At 33.7% G+C, this 21,234-nt stretch overlaps 1 protein-coding gene across 37 annotated transcripts in view; it reads left to right on the top strand.

Moving 5' to 3' along the window:
* Positions 1-21,234, top strand: part of wdfy3 (WD repeat and FYVE domain containing 3) — a 147,924-nt gene that overhangs the window by 2,640 nt on the left and 124,050 nt on the right. For 16 of the 37 annotated variants that reach the window (XM_073951234.1, XM_073951227.1, XM_073951231.1 and 13 more), the window contains exons 1-3: positions 5,431-6,021; positions 17,212-17,422; positions 19,599-19,722. In XM_073951234.1, coding sequence (XP_073807335.1) covers positions 5,930-6,021; positions 17,212-17,422; positions 19,599-19,722 — 427 coding nt within the window. In that variant the 5' untranslated portion in view covers positions 5,431-5,929. Of the gene's footprint in view, positions 1-5,430; positions 6,022-17,211; positions 17,423-19,598; positions 19,723-21,234 lie in introns of those variants that run through there. The other 21 variants (XM_073951250.1, XM_073951245.1, XM_073951247.1 and 18 more) reach the window with 2 other exon arrangements.

Raw genomic sequence — 21,234 nt, 5'->3', positions numbered from 1 at the left:
TCCCCCATTGAACACAATATATTTTAAGAAACATGTAAAATATTTTTGAGCAGTAAACATGTCAGGCTAAATAATTCAAATAAATCATTTATCATTTACTTATCCACAGAATTTGTCAAATGTGTAAATATTTAGTTGCGGTTCGCGCTTTTGCCTTTGGATGTCTCTGGGAGAAAAGCACCTGCATGAATGCTAAAGCTTTAAACAATAGTGAAACCATCAACAAAAGCCAGACCCCTTCTGTGTTTACAAATAGAGCTCATTTCTTGTTAATGATGTCAGAATTTACCGGTATTTTGCCGGATGTGTGAATGCTCTTTTCCCCAAAAAATCTGGAACGTCCTCGCCTGTGTGAACAGAGCTTTTTTAATCATGCCCAAAACTCAAAAAAAAAAAAAAAAAATGTTTAAAGACATTGAAAGAGACATTTTTGAGTATTTGAATTAGGCATGGACCAGTATAAGATTCTGATGGTATGATAACCTTGGTTTAAATTATCACTGTTACACGGTATCACGGTATTGTGATCACTGCTAAAATATATTCTTTTAAAATGTCTGGTTAATAACTAAAACCTTTTCCCCCTTTGAAAACCATTTATTCTATTTTTTGAAAGATTTATTTATTTTTTTCCAAGATTTATTTTGGAACAGTAAACCTGTCCGGCAAAATAATTCAAATGAATAATTGACTTCTGCTGTTTTTATTTGTTTCAAAAACACAGATTTCTTTACAATTTAAAATGGTATCTTTGGAGATTTTTTTTGCTGAAGACACTGTTGTCCTAAAAACAAACAAAAAATGTAAATAAAAACTCTTGCACATACCTTTGGAATGGTATTACAGAAAATGTTGGTGGTTTTAAAACTTTGACTTCTCCAAACCGCAGTATACCTTGAAAACGGTTATGGTCCCATGCCTATTTTGTACAGTACTGTAAAATGCAAGCCTACTCAAACAACTTAAAAATGGTTTCTCTATTTTAGTGAAAACTATTTCTTTCATGGCGAGGTTGAAATGCATGGAATTGCTCATCTGTCTATCTGTCTGTTTATCTTTCTGTATATCTGTCTAAATGGGTTTGAATGTGTGTGTATCTAAACCCCAATTTAAATCTATATTTTTTAATGTGCGTGTGCATGTTTTTCCCTATGTATATCTCTCTGTTTGTGTTTATCTACTGGCTATGTATCTATCTGCCTGAATTTGTTTGTATGTATGTATGGCAATACCTCAATTCCCCCCATTTTCTGTCTATCTCTCTATCTGTCTATCTGTATCTGATGTTTGAATGTATGTTGGATTTCCCTCTGCGTATGACTGTCTGTCTGTATTATTAGACCTGTAGTGAATAATATCACTGTACAATCACATATTCATTCATTAAGGCTGAAGCTAATCTCAGTAATGTCATAAGTTGTGATTTGAAGGCCGTGGTGATTGATTGGGACACAGTGTGATGGTGAGGTATTGGGCAGCTGTGTTAGGTGAGGGGTCATGGACTCACTAGCAGCTGTGTGTGGTATCGACACCTCCCGGCTACTCATTTACATGCCATTTCATTTGTATTGCGTGCCTTTGTAATTCCATACAGAACTATGAATACAGTTAGAGACAGGCTATGATTGTGGTTTCATTATATCAACAACCCAATCGTTTGTATTGTGCAAGTCATTGAACCTGCTTTTCTTCCAGAGTCATCATAATATTGGCTTGAGGCCATATCAGTCACACATCACCTAAACTGCACACATTTGGATGCTATAAACCTTGTATGTCCATTATTAAAACTTGTTTGGCTTACAGGATTTGTAGTTCAAGCTTTTTGTTTTTAAATTAATGATATTTTGTTCTGTTGCTGTGCTTTTAGATGAGGTAATTTAGGTTATTGTACAATGTTACAGTACATTCAGTCCATTCCATTTAGAAAGTATGAATCTAATGTAAAACATGGTGAATTGTGACTGACTGGCTCACAGAAATGTATTTTGCTTCATAATGTCTTGTTCAGTGGACTTCAATGATATTTGTCCATCTTATGTGAGATCTGCAGGGGGCAATAATGGTCAGTTTGGAATAGGAAGCAATTGTACATTGATATTTATCACTTCACTAGAATTAGAGAAAGATATTTACTCACTGTGGTGCTGCAAGAAGTTTGGCTAAAAGTAAACAGATAAAATGAGAATTTGGAAAATGGAATTTATTCAACCTTATTAACCTTTCTGTTCATTGTTCTTAAGTATAAAGCACATTTGATGTAACAATATTGCAATTGTTATGATATCGAGTAACACAATTAAACTGTTTATTTTCATATTAAATGTTGTTTTATTGTAATTGATCCATTTTATATTCATTTCGGCCTCAGTTTAAATAGTCAAATATGATTTTGTTTACATAGTCCATTAAATGCACTGCGTGAAAAATGATCTGATCAGTGAGTCTTGAGAAATAAATGTTTTTATGTTGCTTTAGCTTAAAATAATTTAAAATGTTTCAACTAAATTTCTTTTTTATGATTTATTAGATTTACTTAAATGGCACCTAAGATGAAATCAACAAAGCTCATCATTTCAAAAAGGCTTGAATAAACGCCACCACAAATACATCAAACGAACTTACTTGGTATTTTTGACTAATGAGCTGTATTTCTGATTCATCTGAGTCTGTCTCTGTTGCTGTGCTGTTTAACTGATGTAACGCATGATGACAAGCACGCACATGGGAACGGTGGGTTGGGAGAAGCATAAACATTTAAAGTCACAGGCTACAAAAACATCTACAATGTATCCAGACACCAAAATGGGCATATTCCGGAGGCTATAATATATAATCTAATGGGTATTTTGAGCTGAAACTTTACAGACACATTGTAGTGACACCAAAGGGTTATCTTCCATCTAGTAAAAAGGGTAAAATATGTGCCCTTCAATATTTAATAATGTAATGTAAGCTTTGGTAGAAATAATGTGTCATAATCAATAACTTTACATTTGAATGTAGAATCAAAATATGCTTATTCCTGCCTGTACATATTAAAACATATAACATAATAATTGCTCACTTTTAACTTGATTCTAATTTAAAATTTTTAGTATTATTGCTTGGTAAAACGAATACTAATGTATTAGGAAAGAAATTTTAAAATATGCATGGGGATCACAAACATTTTATTACACTTATATTCTTTTATTCCTTAAAAAAACATCTTTGATCCTTATGAATTATTTATTTTTATTTCAATAGGTACATGCTGTCTGAAACTGCACTACTCAGTCATCACCTGTGCTTGATAACACAGAGGAGCACAATTCTAAATCTGCTTTGTCAAGTGAACTTGTGCTCCGTGTGTATTTTGCGGTGAATCAGCAAACACTTTAGGTCACACTTGTGATATTTTACACATTACTACAGTCTTGAAGCTGTAGGTTTCGATTAAATGACTTTATAGGAAACATGACTCACAGTACATGCAAAGAACTTTAGCTGAAGTATTCCTCATGTTTGAGTAACCGTAAAAGCAGCCAGCAGTAATGTGCTTTGAGCAACAATTCTCTACTTTTGTGTCTTCGTGAGCTGGTTTTGATCTTTATGTCCTCAGACTGTTATTTAGTGCTTTAATGCAGTCAGATTGTTTTGCCCTTTATGTGATGTTTTGTGTGTGTGTGTGTGTGTGTGTGTGTGTGTGTGTGTGTGTTTATACTTTCCTTTTGTAACATCCCTAATTCTCTATACCTTTTTATGTGTTATATTGTTTCATAATTTAATTATTTTAAAAAATCTATAATTTAAACCTTTATTTGTTGTGTTTAGCTAAGGTCCCTCATCATGTGAAAATCATTATTTGTACATACAGATTCACAGAAATTACAGAAAATGCTTAATTATACTAATAATTCTGTAATTTTTTTGTTTATCTAGGGCTGTGCAATATGATTATATATTGACAAAATTGACAAAATTAAAAGTCTATCATTTCATAATATTTCATAATATTTCTTGGTGTCAAAAAAACATTGTTTACAGTAGGGGTGTCAATTAATTGTTCGGTGCATCGCGATGCAGACGTTAGAGCCAATCGCAGCCCTTTCTGTTGAGCTTGTGACCAATGTTTAACAACTTGATCGACAGAGCTTTCAGACTATTATTTACGTTTGTTTATTTGCCTTAAATGCTCATGTTGTTCTCTGCATGTACTGGAGTTTTATTTAAAACATTCAAAAAGAGTGTTTTCTTTGAGCAGGTCAAATTAAAGGTACATTACATATATTTGACTGCTTGTATTAAAGGACAAAATTGTATTACAAAAACATATAAAATGTGTTTTTAAATGATACATTTTAACACAAAAATTGTTGTTTTGAATTAAAATATACAACTGTGTATGGAAAGCATCGTCTATACACCATGATGCACCGAGATGTCGAATTGATTTGAAAGAATGGCATGATAATCGAAACCGAACCATAAGATCAGTTAAGGTTCACACCTCTAGTTTACAGTGATACTTTATCATCATTTAAAAGAGTGCAATATTACACTTAAAGCAGAAACGAGAACAAGAGAAATTTGCACACTTGTAAATACAATGTTTATATTAAGCATTTTAATTAGCAATATTTTATGATGTCTGCAATCATTAGTTTAAAAAGTGTTTAATATTTCATACTTTTTTTTAGATTTTAACATTATCAATCAAACACAGTCAGATTTAAATGTGGTCAATAATTTAAAAATATCAATCAATTTAATGAACAAAATATATTAAATCGTGACATTTTTCGTTATCAAGATATGATATGACTTATAACGTTGTATTAGATGTTTGTCATACATTCAAAAATACTTTTGCTGCTGGTTTGAACTACTTATTTAAAATGAGTTGAAACAACACAATTCTTTTTTTTTGTGGGACGACTTAATAGTTTTATGTTTATTCCACTTAATTTGTAAAAATCATGAAGTTAATCGGTTTGTGTTGCCAACGACATGAAAGAATTGTGTAGATCCCAGCATTTTTTACAGTGTAGTCACTCCCATAACGCATGCTTATTTGCCTTTTTTGGGGGAACTTAAATATATTTAAGAAAAACAAACATATTTTGAATGTCAATTCAAGATGGGGCACTCTGAGCATTGTCATTGCCAGATTAATTAATGTAAAACGTTCAAATATCACATCCATAGTGCTGGAGTAGTCTGTTTCAAGTGTTTTGTCTGTGGTGGATGTTCTATAAGTCAGATGACTGACTTCTCCTTTTCAAAGTGCCCTCTCGTGTAGACTTACTAAGGCATTGCCATGATTTGCAGTTCCTCCTCGATCATTATCGATGGATCCCCCTTTACTCTTGATTTGGTATCTCCTGGTATGACACTGGTCGCCCCCCCATGACGTGTCCACGTGGTAGAGCTGGTGACAGGGTGGATCAGCTGTGCCAGTCCCTGCAGGCTGCTTGGCTCTCTGGCGCACAGGTCTCCTGGCAGTGCCAGCGACGAGCCTGAATCGCCGCTCCCTCCCACAGCGTCCTATAAATGCTCTGCCCTCTCTCTTTTTTCCCTCATCGGCACGGCTCAGATTAACAACCATTATTTTCTTCAGCAATCTTAGGATCGGAAGTGCATCGTTAACTACGCAGGATGCTTGCAGAGCACCGGGAGAACAGTAGGTATGGAAAAAACATGTTTGATCAGCGTGTCTCCATGGTGACAAGGCGTTTGTTTACAGTTCAGAGCCGTGTGTCATGGATTTATTTGCTGCGATGGTGGTCTTGAAATGGCTTCTTACTTTCTGCTGAGGATTCTGGCAGCGCTTCACTACAATTATGTTTGAGAATCACATTTTTGGATGCCCACGTGAGATTCTTGTTATAGTTTTGAAAGAATTAATGGCTGTTGAAGGTAAAACAGATGAGTAGGCAAATGACAGATGGCACAGGAAGTGAAACGACGATGCCGTTCTTCCCGGAGGAACGATTATGTGGAGCAACAAGAGGTTGCTGGAGAAGAGATGTTTCAGATGTAAGATTATATCTCATCTATTTTTGATGCAATAAGCATCTTCATCACCAGGCGTTGTGGGCGTAAATGATTTCTTCACTGCATCATCCTGGCTGGCAGTCATTCTTTTCTTGGAATTGTGATTTTTTTTTTCTTCTTCTTCTTCTTTTTTTTTTTTGAAGCGTTCAAACACCTGGTTTCTGGCTGCTTGTTGCGAATCAGGTCAAGACTTGTTTAACACTAAAGGCTTCATTATACTGTGACTCATTCAGCACCATGATTTACACAGAAAAGGTCTTTTTAGTTGGAGAGATGGTGACTTGAGTGTTAGGTAATCAGTGATTGGTTAGTGTTCGGATCGTTATTTTGGACCGTGTCACTTCAGCTTGTTGCTGTGAACAGTCGTTATGTAACCAGTTTATTTGTCCTCCTACTCAGTTGTAAAATGTACAGAGCTGAACGCTGATTTACCTATTCTTAAGGAGATTTTGGGTATAGGGAGAGCTTAGCAGAGCAAAAAGTATACATGGTCAGCTCTGAAAATGATCTTTAAAACTATTTGTTTTAGAGTTGAAGCAGTAAGTTGTCAATTAATGGAACCTGCATGGTATTATCAGTGGCGAAATGAATTTCACAGTAGACTCTTGCTATAAGAAAGTAGCAGCTATCACTTTGCTATTATACTGTTTTTGTGTACAGTATTGATGTGTTGTACACTGTGTGCTAAAACTTCTGAGTTTGCACTTGTATTACAGTTCTTGTTGACTCTTGAGGTTTAGTTGTTATGCTTGACTTGTATTGCGTAAGTGTAATTAAACTCAGTATATTTGAAGGTACATGTACTCTCTTGTAAGTCACTTTGGCATAACTGCATCCACTAGCACTAATATTAAATATATTTGCAGTATTTTTTTGTGGTAATTGTGCTAATTAATCAGTTTCTGCCGCATCTTCCAATAACACTAATATTTATTTTTTTATTTATTTTTAACCTGAGGAAAATTTCTATTTAATTGGTTCTTTTAATGATTTATTTGTGCGGTTTATTCCGCTGAGGCGACCCCTGATAAATCTGGGACTAAGCCAAAGGAAAATTAATGATTGAATGATTATTTATTTGTTTGTCGTATTTATTTATTTAAAATCTAAAGGGGTAGTGTACCCACAAAAATAAAAAAAAATCATTTACCATTTTTGTTTTAGAGCTGCACAATATATCTTTTCAGCATTGATATTGTAATGTGTGCATTCCTAATAGTCACATTGCATCATCTGCAATTTGGAGTTGGGATTACAATGTAGAATGTACAGTGTTTACCTTTTACATTACATTTGATTATTCAATAGGGGCAGGACAGAATAGCGATTTGCATGAGGTGGCGCTTCTCGTAATAGTGGATCGCACATAACAATGTTGAAATTCTGTGAAATATATGTGCAGTTAATAAAAGAAATACATCTTATAACTTTTTAGGATTTTGTTTACAAATATTAGGATAAATTGTGGATAATTTTCTTGTAATATATCGCTGATATAATGATCTGTCATTATCAGGCACAATATATCATTATAATATCGTATCGTATTACTGTACCTGAATATCTGACTACTTTTTCACTTTTACCTTTGCTCTTATTTATGCTCTTTGATCCTATTTATTTATTCTTGCAATGTCTTTGATTCAGTCTTCTACAAGATTATTCCAATCAAAGTTAACGATTTTATTACATATAAATTGCAGCAAAATAAAATATCACAATGTCAGACTTTTCCAATATCGTGCAGCCCTAGTTTATTTACTCTCCCTCAAGCCATCCAAGATTTAGGTGATAAAAAAAGTTAAATTGAACCACTTAAACTGTGGTTCTGTTTCATAAATTGTGAGTGAACAGCAACTGGCATTTTGCGAGTTAAAGCATTTACAGACAAAGCAAAATTAATACTAATGGCTCCTGACAACGCTGAGGGCTTATCAAGCTGAATGATGAGCTTGTGCAGGAAATGGAACATTAAATCGTTAATCCACACCCTCTGTAAATGCATTGTAATAATAATAATAATAATAATAATAATAATGAAATTATTCTTTTAAATTGTAATAAGGTTTCACAAATGTTCTTTTAACTGCATTTTTGATAAAAAAAAATAATGTGTGAAAAAACTCATTATTGCATTATTCAAATTTTGGACTGATAGCTTACATAAATACTTAGACACTTTTGTAATACTTAGACTTAGACTTAGGAAATTAGATTTTTTTTTGTGTAAAACCAAACAACTTTATTATTATTTTATTTATTTTGTTATAGGAAATAAACATGATATTTAACTAAGTACTCAGAATCTAATTTATTTAAATTAAATCATTTATTTTTGTGTAAACATATTATAATTAAATTCATTTCTAAATGCATAATTAAATTCATTTGGAACTTGTAACTGCTGGCAAATTTAAAGATGAAAGAACTACAGACTGAACTGTCATTGACTGTATTAAGGCTGCACAAAATATAATTTCAGCATCTGTATCACAATGTGTGCATCCTCAATTGTCGCATCACAGGATTTTCAATGTTGAGTTGGGATTATATTTGATTATAATCAATGTAGAGTTGAATTATGATGGAGTTAAAATGGTATTTCACCCAAAAATTAAACTTTACTCATGATTTTCAAACATTTATGGGTTTCGATTTAATTTTGAACACAAAAAGAAGATATTTTAATAACTCATAAATGTTTGGAACAAGTGAAGGGTTCATAATTAAGAAAATGTTCACTTTTTGCTAAACTAAGGCCTCTGACTGTACGAACGTTTAATCTTTTCAGAGTTTAAAACATCCGGCCACAAGAAATTATTATGTTTGTAACTTTAATAAAAATTGCATTAAAAACAATAAAGATGACCATCTAGAAAACTGTAATTCCTATTTATCTGTGGTATATTTTATTTATCTATGTTTGTAGGATATATATATTATTCAAGATCCAATCCCTTATTAAATCACCCCAATTGATCTAAAATGAAGAATTCTTTTCAAATGAAGACAAAATATTGCAATGTAAGATTTTCCCAATATCATGCAGCCCTAGTATGTTTGTGTGTGTTGTAGCAGGACTGCTGACACCACCTCCTGTTGTTGTCTTGCAGCCTTGGTGGGAAATGTTCACTCTCACTTCTGCATTTCCATCACCCATAACAGTGAGAGAGATGTGAGGGTTTTTGTGTTTACGTCACTCAGTATTCCCAAGAGTCTTTGAAAGGCTTTGACGAGGCTGAAGCTCTGCTTTTTTCTCTTCTGAACAGTCCTTTGGAGCTCACTTTGCTTTCTCAGACAGTCATTGGAGCTGGCAGCCCTCTAAGAAATGCTTTGAAAGACTTAAAGTGTAAAAGGCTTAGCTACATTTTACTGAAGATTTCATGTCCCAGCAACCTTACTCCCCACCGATTTACATCAAATCTGCCTCTGTATGTCCCAAGGCAGGATTATTCATTGAGGAAGGACAAATACCAAGAGGAAATAGATTTTTTTTGGAACACCTGTTAAACTAAACTAATTTATGATTGGAGTTATGCTTAATAACTAACATGGTCAGAAAATGATTTGATTATACACTGAATAAAATGATTTATTGGATTTACTACATTTTTTAAAATGTAAGGGGTTGCAAACTATTTATATGGGCTGAATTTAAACAAATAAAATTAAGTTGAACTTTACTAAATTACATTTTTTGTTTATATTCAGTATATAATGTTATCCTGTGATGGGTTGCAGCTGGAAGGGCATCCGCTGCTTATAACATATGTTGGATAAGTTGTCGGTTAATTCCAGTGTGGCAACCCCAGATTAATAAAGGGACTGAGCCAAAAAAAAAAGAATGAATCTTCAGTATAAATAGTTTTTCAATAAATCATTTTTTTTAAGTGGATGAACTACAAAATCCTAAGAAAAAAAAAGAAAAGAAAAAAGTTCTAAAACTAAATGCATTTGTAATGGTGGAAAGTAACCTTGTGATTAAATGACATTTCAGTAAAAAATAAATCAGAGTAAAATCTCCTAATTCTTCATTGTTATTCTGAAATGTGCAACAAATAGCATCAAATAATTTTATTTATTTATGTATTGAGTTTTGACAACCATTTTGACTAGTGATTCTTTAATGCAGTATTGTGTTTATAAATGTACAGACAATTAAAACATAGTTATGTTTATGAGATTTTCGTAATAGTACTTAAAAACAATTATTGCAGTTCATTTTGTGCCCTTTATTCCCGCTTATCTGAATTATGCTTAACTTAAAGCAATCAAAACATTTAAAGCCCATGCTTATTTTGGATTTGTGATGTAAATTCAAGGTAAATCTAAGTGGTCACAGTGCTTTTTCACCTACGTCTGCTTTTAAAAAATATGACTTTTGGAAATAATTTAGGTCAGCGGTTTGCTGGTCTAGATGCAACAAGTCCCGCCTTCTTGCGTACATGTCCAACAATGATGCGTATCTGAAATGCACACCAAAACATACATAGGTCATGCATTTCAGATTCACAACAATGTAAACAGCGCCCTCAAGTGGATTTGTCATCTGAAACGTGCAAGGAAACATACCCAGAGCGATGTATTTTACATTTCAAAAATGTAAAGCATATGAGGCTGGGCTGATATCATCAATTTAAATTTGAGAGAAAGTGTGTCCCTCAATGTCTGTGAAACTCGATAAGCTAATGGGGGTGCTTGACAACTGCTACAGATAAGGGTCAGGAATGTTAAAGAGTGTCTGGTCAATTTCCTTAAGATTCACGTGAACCGAAGTTAATGCCTGTTCAACTGTTAGAAGAAGATCAAAGAATTTGTTTGACACTTTTAAGAGCATTTCTATTTTTGGTACATTTTTGTGTATTTTACTTGTTTAAAAAAAAGACTGTGTCTTGAGATCTTTATGTTCTTTCTCTTACAATGATTATGATATTGAAATCCGAGAAACTTGTAAATGAGCTCTGAGTATTTAATGACTAGGAGAAGGAGCTGCTCTCAATGAACACAGTGTTGTACTTTCTTACTCAGCAGAAATGATAGTACTTGAGGTGTTTCACATACAGTTGATCCTGTACCTGAAAATAAGACTTGCAGAACCACCAGCTGACTCACTGTTGGCAACATAAAAAGTGCTGAGCGGTTTTTGTTTTAGCTGCACAGGTCATATGTGCCACTTTTAGAACTCTCTAATTTCCCTGTTTGTACAATTGGGCAGGTTTGGTTTATAAAAGCTTTTTTCGTAATCACTGACACTTAAAGTATTTTATGTGGTTGCAGCAGACACTTTGTGTATATATTGTGGCTGCAAGGTTGGTGATACTCAAATTCAGGAACCTGGATACAATGCAGATATTTTTAGTTTGATGGATGAAGTCAGTGTTGCTCTTGGTGGTCTCATGTTTCTCATCTTCAAGTGCTGCTGCTGATTTTCAGTGTCTGTATTTGTCTGTGGTCTGTTCCCGTCTCCGCTTCAGCTCACAGATGTTGGGCTTTTTGCTGAGGGCATTGCTGAAACATTCATTTTTTATTACAGTGCTGCATTGGTTGAAAAAAAAAAAATGTCTGTCAGATCAGATGTGTGTCCTACTTTTCCCATGTGCTCTCCGGCTTCAGCAGATGATGTAAAGGTGAAGGCTTCATTGTTTTACCCAAAGTTTATAAGCATTACCTAGTTGGACCTGATTCATGACCTTACTTTTTGAAGCACAGCAAGGCTTAGGAAGACAGACCATTTCCCCAGGAAGAACTGTTTGTTCACAGGAAATACAAAGATAATAATAATAAAAAATAAACCTGATAGCTTATTTAAGTTACAATTTTAGTTGTAGTTATTTAAAAAACATCATTTAATAGTTTTGATTATTTATTTTTGTTGCTTTACTTGTACTATTATTAGTATTATATATATTATTACATAGGTTTTCCTGAATCAAAATGAGACAGAGGTGGTAACCCCATCGCAAAATATCTGCTGCTTGAAAAAAAACACATTTTGTGTTATTCTCATAAACTTATCAAGTTAAACATTATTTAAAATACTTAATTAAATGTAAGTAATGGTGCTGAATGTAAGTTTTTGATTCTTCTTAAGTATAAAAATACCATAATATGTTTGCAGATATTTAACAAAAATTGTGTGATGTGCTTTCTGTGCTGAAAAGTCTGTCTTTGTTTTTTGGTGCTTTTGGCCTGCATATTTCATTCATTCAGCCAGCTCCAGCTCATGCTACCTCCTTTGTACGGTAACAGTCTCCGAAATGTGACGCAGAATCAGAGTTCCACATGAGGTGGTTGTTATTTAGCCAGTTAATTAGCCAATAATATAAATATTACAAATGTAAACAAAAGGTGAGCAGGTTACATTGTAACTGTGTGTTCTAGCAACACGCTACGTGACGAGATTTGCAGTGATAAGCAACAGAAATTTGAATACAGCCATTTAGAAGCACAGAATAGTGCACTCACTGCACTCCAACGAAATGGTAAGGTTAATAATCTAATTAATACATATTAAACCACTTTAACATTATTAAATGTACATGCTGAATCACTGATTTGTGTTGGCTTACACTGAGTCACAGTTCTAAAGTTCAATTTCAAACGTTTTTTTTTCAAGATCTGAAGTAAACTATTTGCTGCTGGTTTCAGAAGTATGGCAATAAATGTCCCGTAAAAGGGTATTCAAATTGACATTATTAGCATTTAACACTGAATAAAGCACATGAGGTGTACCTGAGGTGATCATTGTCAGTTTATCTTGTTGTTCAACTGCAAGAAATAAAACCTGTTTATACAATAAAAATTTCAGGTGTTGGTAAGAACAAAAACTGCTTATAATATAAAAATACTCATTTTATTGCGTGCCGTTGCTTCTATGTTGAACAGTTTAAATTAGCTTTAAGGTTCGATAGTCAGTCACACTCCTGTTGATGTCATCAATCTGGCAACCTGCGCTTGTGTGTTTTAAACCAGGAGTGCAATACCTAGTTCAACCACTTGGTGTCAAACGTATGCTGCACCTTTGTATACATGATAGCTCATCTGTTTATTTACACTAGTGTCACATTCTATGAAAAGCCATATTGGTAAAAAGTTGAAAAATTAAGCACAATAAATTACAGAAGTTATTTATTAAACTGAATAAACCTGTCTAATAGACGCAGTATTCTACTCAATTTGAGACAGACAAATGGTATGTAGAGATTTCTGTGCAATCATTTCAGTGTGCGCACTGTGAATACTTATGAAATCAGACATGAATATGAAAAAAAAAAAACACCAGTTGGTGGCGACAAGTCTTAAAAAGTGCACCATTGAGCCCTAGAGGTTTTTATCTCCAGTAATAAATTCATGTTTTATTTTGTTTTTTGTTTTGTGTTTTTGTTCACAAAATATAGCAAAACAGCAGAAATACCCGCTCAATAATAACTGTCAGTTAGTATACTAAAGCATTTATATAATATTTAGTTAATATTTATTAACTAACTAAAAACCCTGTGTGTGTGTGTGTGTGTGTGTGTGTGTGTGTGTGTGTGTGTGTGTGTGTGTGTGTGTGTGTGTGTGTGTGTGTAAATGTATAATACATATTTTGTATTTTATACATAGTTTGTGTGGGTGTGAAATACATATTATTTTGTCAAGGTTGACAGTGACAGATAATTTTGCTTTGGCGAGCTCTGATAATTTTTACATTTTTACATGTGTTCTAATCTACACTTACTCTGGTCACCTTTGTATTTCATACCTGGGAGACTTAGAAATCCTGAAACTCAATCAGGACATGCACTAGGGCTTCCCCTACTGCAATACACCAAAACACAGATTGCCTAAAAAAACTCATCAACAAAAGGAAAGTGTCATCGTTTAATTGATGAACTATCTTGTCAATAGGAGCGATAAAGTTAAAGAAATCAGTTGGCACATTTTTATAAAGTCTACCAGCTGTCTGTGGGTCTCCTGTGTAACCTATTTCTGGCAAAAAAGTGATAAATTTGTTTGCTTGTTTGGCTCCCCCTGGCACATTTAACGACACATTCACTGTTTTGTCTACACTGTCAACTAAAGCTCAATCAAGATAGATGTGAAGTGTGCTTTTTTGCATATTTAGTATTATTTAGGTCATGTTTTCCTTTTCCTTTATGTCATATTTTAAGGAAGACTTTATTGTGTATGTTTTAGTACGCATCTTTGTGAGTTTGTTACTGCTTATGGATATGATTTAGTGCATATTTTGAAAGTTTGCAGCTCATTAAAGGTCTTTAGGGCAGGATAATAAACATCTGATTCTAACTAAAATTCTTGCAGATTATGCTAAAAACTAGTGTTGCTGATGCATCTGAAACATAAAAGTGGGTTATGTGAAGGTTTACTTTGAAGACATTAGGGGTTATAAGGATTTCATTGATTATTCAGTGTAGCACGTTAGCATCACTTTTCTCATGCAAAAAAATCTTAAAGACGCTTGAAAAGAATTTGAGGATTATGCTTTGAAATGAATTTGTTATCCAGACAGCATGAATTTGGTTGTGTAAGCTTACAGGTTTGCTGGAGCTTTCATTCTGTCATATTAAGTATTAAATGAACCTTTGCACTAAAGAATGTAGGAAAAAAAGGGGGAAGATGCCGAGCTAGTGTTGTTCCCATACTGATAAACTTCCGGTGACCTGTTTTTGTAATTTTTTTTCCGTTTTATACGGTTCCTTTTACAGCATCGATGTTGTAATGTAATTAAAATACATTTAGTTAAACAGACTTTGGCATTCACTTAGTTGTTCAAGTGTAAAACGAGACAAAAGGCCTTTTACTCGCACTCGCCCGTCAGAATCGGCAGGCTAGCGCAGAAGCTCCATTGAATATACTGGGATAAAATAAATGCTCATATTATAAAGACGTGGCGAGGAAATGCAATTTAATGTAGTGCTTCTTGAGCAATCTGAGACCCACTTTATATCGGATATCACTCAGCCAGTGGAGGTCGCTGATTTTTAAAGAAAACTGACCTTAAATGCGCCAATTTTTGCATTGGCATACAGTTCACCGGAAGAGCTAAACCCAGGTTACTGGCAAATTAAAAGTCCTATTAGCATGCTTCGGCATATGCCCTATTATAGTTTCAATCTTTAACACACTGTTCTTGGGCTGGGCAATTTGGCCTAAAATAAAAATCTCCATTAATTGAACATTTTGACTCTATTACGATTAATGAAGGATTATTTTATTTATTTATTTTTTGCCCTCATTGTTCTCTGACAAGTTTTGTACAGTAAATATGTTCACATATTACAAGTGAGAGATTTCTGACTGAAAGGTGTATTACTTTATTTTAAATTAATTGAAGGAAACACATTATCTACTATCTATAGCTACGTTTCATCCACTTTTTTATTCACATTTTGGACATGTGCATTAAAAAACGGTTGATGGAAACACCAAGATGTGCATGAATTTAGAAAATGAGCATATAACAAATATGCGCTTATCTAAGTAGGATAAACATATTTATTCGATAAGAAAAGATGCATATAAACTACGATGGAAACACTTTTACCGAACAAATTCCAGTATGCACATTAAAAAAAGACTGTGATTTTGAGATCATGTGATGATAAAAATGTGTAAATGGACAAACCAGCAAGCTGAGCTCATTGTAAAACATCTAAAATGTTGTTTTTCTCATTCTAAAACTCTTAACCATCTCAGTAGTGTTATTATAATATTAATGACCTCCAGAATCAAGACCGTCTGTGCTCCATGTCCCATGCCTTCAAACGACACCACGCATTTACTACGTGTTTGGATTGTCTTCTGAGGAGTCATTTATTAAATGAAGAAAAGATTCACTCAGCTTCTCCTACCGCTGCAAATTCCATTTTTACTGTCGGTATTTGGCGCCAGTTGGGCAGGAAGTGACCATTTTATTCGCTTTGACTCGTGAATGGAAATGCTGCTTTATGTGCAAAACTGAAATATCACATAAAAGATGTGCAAATAAAGTTAATTTGCATGTTTGGATGGAAACATAGCTTATAATTATTTATTGAACATCAACATTTTTTTTTAATTAAAACACACATTGCCTAAAAACCGAACAGTCGGTTTTATTATATAAGTGAAAATAAATAACTTGAACTTTTGGAAACAAAATTATTTATTTTCAGTGTTTTTATATTAAAATGTGAAAATAAGCAGTCTCTCTTGTAAATAAAATAGCTAGATTATATATGTTGTAAATAATATTTTAAACAGCCCATTTTTGGCATCTTTGTAAACAAATATTTTAATGTAAACAGAGGGGCTAATAATTCTGACTTTAGCTGTTTATACTGTATGGATAATTTTAGTTTGCAGGCTTGGTTCACTGAAAAATGAAAATGTACTTAGGCCCAATCCCAATTCTACCCCTCAGCCCTTCCCCTTACCCCTACCCCTCGTTTTGCGCGTGCCCGCCAATGGGTAGAGGCGTCCCAATTCTCTTTAGCTTGAAGGCTTAGGGCTAAGGGGAAGGGGAAGGGGTGAATAGCCCTTCGAACGAAGATTTTTCAGGACCACACTTGACCACACTCTGGGATTGGGCCTTACTGTTTAGTCACCCTCAAGTGGTTGTAAACCTTAGAGTTTCTTTATTCTGTTAAACACAAAAGAAGGTATTTTGAAGAAAGCTTAAAAACTGTAACCATTACATTCCATAGTAGGAAAAACAAAGAAAGAAAGTTTGTTTCCTATTTTCATGCATCAATCAACTGAAAATAAATAGTAGAAATGGTCTGAAATGCAACAGACAACACAAATGAGAATAGTTGCACAAGTAGCTTATTAATAATAATTTGACGGCCTTTTGTTGAAATCTATAAATCAAGTTTATAGAAGAGCCTTTATCATTCCAGCATGTCCTTGAAATGAACACAAACAATATCTTGGATCCAGGTATATCTGTGCCTGCAGCAGAATTATAACTAGAGGAACAGTGATGATCAGACAGAAGCAGCTCACTGCAAAAATAAATAAAATAGGCTGAATTTGATCTGCAATTGGAAGCTAGCATATCACATCACATTAAAAGTGGACTTTCACAGTCCACAGTCAATTTCCCTGACATCTCGATATTTTTCCACCCTTCTATCCTCCCTTTTTTCCATTTTCAATGACAAAACCTCTCTTTTGTGTCTGATTCAGGGCTGGCTTCGGCCTCAAGAAGCCTCTAAAGATGAATATGGTGAAGAGGATCATGGGAAGGCCACGGCAGGAGGAGTGCAGCCCACAGGACAACGCGCTGGGACTGATGCACCTGCGCCGCCTCTTCTCTGAGCTCTGCCACCCGCCGCGCCACATGACACAGAAAGAGCAGGAGGAGAAGCTTTATATGATGCTGCCTGTTTTCAATCGGGTGAGAGAGAGAGAGAGAGAGAGAGAGAGAGAGAGAGAGAGGTGGCTGCTTATTCAAAGAGACAGCATTGTCAGCTCATTTGCATCAGAAAAATGTGATTTATTAGGAAATATAGTGAAAGTACAGTTTAAAAATAAAGTAAAAAATTAAAATAATCAATGATTCAAGCCTCTCTGGTAGGAAAAAAAACATTCAAAAGGCATTAAATATAAGACTGAGGTATAATAGCAATGCATTGGTTGCAGTTTTAAAGCTAAATAAGCTAATGCTAAAACTCTTGCTGCTTATTTATTTTTTTAATTTCAGATAGGAAGATCATAATAGACTGTTCGTTAGATTTTTCTGTTTCTGAGAAAATCGCATTTTCACAAAAATGTAGGGCAGAAATTTTTTATTGAGTCTTTTTTTTTAAACAAAACAGACAGCTAAGCAGGTATAAAATACAAAGTTCTTCATAAAATGGCGAAGAAAAAAAACAGGAATGAAGTAGAAGAGAATATATAAGCACAGACAGAGAATTCTTGTTTTAAGCAAAACAAGAGCACCTATAAGTGTTTATACAAAGTAACAGAAATGTAGTCAAGTAGGGTGTCCATATGTGGTGAAATGTAGAAAAATTGATTTAATTTATTATTATTTATTAGAATTAATTTATAATTTATTAGAATTTAATAATAAAAATATATATAATTTTTTATCATTAAATTATTATTATTATGTTATTAAATATATTAAATTATAATAACTGTTTTTGATAGGGCAAATGAAAATATTTTAAATTTGGGCCATTTGAAAAATTCCTTAGCATTGTTTAGCCCTTTTATAAGTCTAACATTTCATTCAAAATGGTCTTAAAAATGTCTTTAAAAGTCTTAAATTTAACTTGGTGGAACCTGCAGAAACCCTGAGCATGGCTGCTATAAATTCAGCTTTGACAGCATTGGAATAATTAGTTAAAAAAATATATTATATACATATATTAAAACAATTGTTTTCTGTTGGGTTGTCGTCATTCTTATCGTCACCTTAGAATTATAAAGTTCTATCTGACATTTTTGTCAAAATTGAGTAATTGAAATATTCTTATTAAATGACAACTTATTTACATTATGGCATGTTTTTTTTAGAAGTTGTTTACTTTTATATATATAAAAAAATGTTACACAATTACTGTTTGCTATGGAATGCAGAAACTTTGAAGCTCAATATCTTAAGGCCATTCACAAAGCAGATAGAACCTTATAATTCCAAGGTGACGATGTGCCAGAGTAATTGGCGGTTCATTCCACTGTGGCAACCCCTGATAAATCAGGGACTAAGCCGATGCATGAGTCAATGAGTAATTATTCTCAATATATTTCCGTTTCCATTATATTTTGGTGAGTAAAATAAAAATTGTACTGATTCCAACATTTTGAATGCTTATGTACACTTAAATCATTTTATTATTAAAATGTTAGACCATTAAAAATGTGTCCTTCCTAAAACAGCTAATCATTTTATACTCATGTTAAATTAAATAATTAAATCACAGTTTTTTTTAGCCAAGTAATTTACCCTATACTTTTGCTGTTAGTTCAAAACAATGAAAAGAAAACCAGTGATGACTAGTACTTTAATTTACAATGGCTTAGTAGTCATTATGACATCAAGTGACTCTCAGAGGCTGCAGAAGAGCATGATGGCGCTAATCATCCAGCACTGATTATTCAGAAACACTGCGAATGACCTCATCCTTGTGTATAAAAGAGCTCTGACCTGCTGCAGCATCCATGCGTTTGGAGTGCACTTGTTGAGTGGGATGAAACAAGCCTCTCTGTTTACTGTCATACTTGAATGAGTGTTAAAGACCCATCAGAAATGATGCATATTAGCATTAACAGTGTGGTATGTCTCTCCTGTTTTTGTACTGATGTTATAGATTTAAATGTGGCAGGCTTGTGATGCTTATGAATGTTTGTGGTATATACTAAAATGATAGGCCTGCTGAAGGGGAGCTTTCAGACTTCATGTCTTATCTGTTCTGCTGTGAAAGCTGAATAACTACAAACGAACATCAGGAGAGTGATTTGCTGATTCAGTTTCAGCTTTAACTCAACAGGTCTCCATCTTTGCAGAGGCTTGCATGAAAAGGAGGGTGTTTGAGCTGTGTTAATGTTGTTTGTGTGTGTTACAGGTGTTTGGGAATGCTCCACCGAGCACCATGAATGAGAAGTTTTCAGACCTGCTGCAGTTCACCACACAAGTGTCCAGACTTATGGTGACTGAGATCAGACGGAGGGCATCCAATAAATCTACAGGTACTTTAATTTGCATACACTGGCGTTCTTGACATAAAAAGCTTAAGATGTTTTTTTGTATACCATAAATGATGGTATATAGGGTTATTTTAGGCCTTGTTTAGACCTGATGTTAAAATGCATTTTTATTGCTAGGGTTTCTTTGATATCCTTGAAAGTTCTACGAAAAGGAATTCAAGGCCCTTCATTGTTTTTTTAAAATAAAACATACATACAGGTCATTCAAAGTGCTTGAATTTATTTTGTGCAGTGCATATTCTGGAAAAAAAAGATATATTATTCTCTCTGGTCTGCTAATGTGTTATTTCACCGACACTTGATTGCTTTTGCACATTAGTTTGATTGATTTATGTTAGTTACATGCATTGACATGTTATGTTAAGTGTTTCCTGTGTGAGGAACATTGACGCGCAGATGACATTTTTACTTAATGCCAATATTTTATTAAATGCTGACTTGCTTTGATTGTTAGGATAATGAAAATCCATGAGTCAAAAGCATGTGCATGTATTATAAAAATTCTGGTTCCAATGAGCCTAAGCTATTTTCAATTAAATGCATGCAAATGTTAATATCAGATCATTTTAGAATGCAGTAAAGGAAATACCAAATATTCTCCAATTTATGCAAAACAGGAAACTGACAAGTAGAATATCAGATCTCTGTCATGGTCATAGTTTTTTGCATAGTTGTATATGACACGATGTATCTTACAATGTGTCTTACAAAGTAAAACAATGTAACCTTGCTGTCACTTGAAATGTTTCTACTCCACACATCAAGTCCTTGAATTTTAGGGTATTGGACCTGGAGAGTCCTTGAAAGGGCCTTGAATGTGACTCTAACCACGGAGTGTGAACAACGCTAAATACATAAATGAGGTCTAAACTGTTTTGAGCTTGTTAACTTGTTAAACACATTTGATCGGATTTCAATCCCACGATAGTGATGTGGTTGATTACATTTATTTAACCACAAAAGTCCAATTACTGACCTCAGACATGATTGTTATGGTACGTGTTTTGAGAGAGCAGACTTAAACATTGTTATCATGCTCCAAAGGTTCATTTTCAAATCAAATCATTGTTACCATCCATCTTATTTTCATATAAAAGATTACTATGAAATAGGTACGGGATATTGTACATTAAACTGTGGTTGTTATCACAGAATAAAATCCAAAGGATTAGTACAAGCCTGAACAACCACCTGGATGTACTTTATCCCACTTATTCCTTTACTAAATGCCTCAAAACCTAAAATTGTAAGATTTTCAATCATTAAAATGGTGAAAAATATGACCGTAAGCAATTAATGTTGTTATACCCCAAAATAAATGAGAGCATAGTATTGAAATTATTATTATTAGACTTTTTTTTGTCTGTGCAATATACAGACTAATTCCTGACCTAACACATGATTGTTATGGCAAGTCTTTTGAGCGGGCACACTGAAACATAGTTATTGTACTTCATTATAATACTCCAAAACTTAACATTTTTGATTAAATCA

This window comes from Danio rerio, chromosome 5 (assembly GCF_049306965.1).
Source record: "Danio rerio strain Tuebingen ecotype United States chromosome 5, GRCz12tu, whole genome shotgun sequence".
In the NCBI taxonomy this organism is placed as follows: domain Eukaryota; kingdom Metazoa; phylum Chordata; class Actinopteri; order Cypriniformes; family Danionidae; genus Danio; species Danio rerio.
This window is presented reverse-complemented; position numbering and strand designations above follow the sequence as displayed.